Source organism: Penaeus monodon, chromosome 27 (assembly GCF_015228065.2).
Source record: "Penaeus monodon isolate SGIC_2016 chromosome 27, NSTDA_Pmon_1, whole genome shotgun sequence".
NCBI classification, from domain to species: Eukaryota; Metazoa; Arthropoda; class Malacostraca; order Decapoda; family Penaeidae; genus Penaeus; species Penaeus monodon.
In genome coordinates this window covers 24,734,590-24,735,258 of record NC_051412.1, presented here as the reverse complement: position 1 = coordinate 24,735,258, position 669 = coordinate 24,734,590, and the positions used below count along the sequence as shown (strand labels likewise).

The 669-nt window shown below is 44.4% G+C and overlaps 1 protein-coding gene across 1 annotated transcript in view; it reads right to left on the bottom strand.

The window, feature by feature from the left end:
- The window catches only part of LOC119590713 (annulin-like), a gene marked incomplete at its 5' end in the record, with an annotated part of 38,054 nt that extends 37,385 nt beyond the window's left edge, over nucleotides 1-669 (bottom strand). The window contains 1 exon segment of the mRNA XM_037939400.1: nucleotides 473-669. Within this exon segment, the coding sequence (XP_037795328.1) occupies nucleotides 473-608 (136 nt within the window).

Genomic DNA, 669 nt, shown 5'->3' with positions numbered 1-669 from the left:
GGGGGGGGGGGGGAAGAGAATGTATTGAAAAAAGGGAATTCGTGAAGTACGGGAACCTGAGAACGATACCTAGTTTCTCTCTCGAGTTGATTTAAAGACCGCGTTCGAGCACTAGGTTTCAGGACGCGAGGTGGAGTGGTTTTGTCTTGCATAATTCTCGTCAAGTATATGATATATCTTTGTTACTTGAGATTCTGATGCTTTTCCCATTCATCAAAATTCTATTTTGCTTTTTCCTTTTCGTACTACATATCACGTGTTTTCATTCATGCAAAACAAACACTTCTATACCATGATGTGAAAGGGATTTTCATACCGCTCATTCACTTGTTTATTCATACACACTTGAAGGCAGATCTAAGGCTAAACAGTATGCGAAATCACCCAAACTACAAGCCTTTATTCCCCTTTCTACTCTTACTCTTACACACGCACTCTTACTCTCATTCAGTATTTCGTGTCGCGTACTCACCATCGTGCTCGTTGTATAAAGGTGTGACTGGCTTAGGTCGGCTGTCTGTCTCGACCTTTGGAGGCAGATTCGGCTTCTTAGGATGAAGCCAGGCTAAGCAGCCGGAGTCCTTGCAGGAGGAGCAGGCGTTCCCCATCGGAGAGGTGAGCCACTCAAAATAGGTACCTCAATTTGCCACGAAATATCTCTGCTCAGGC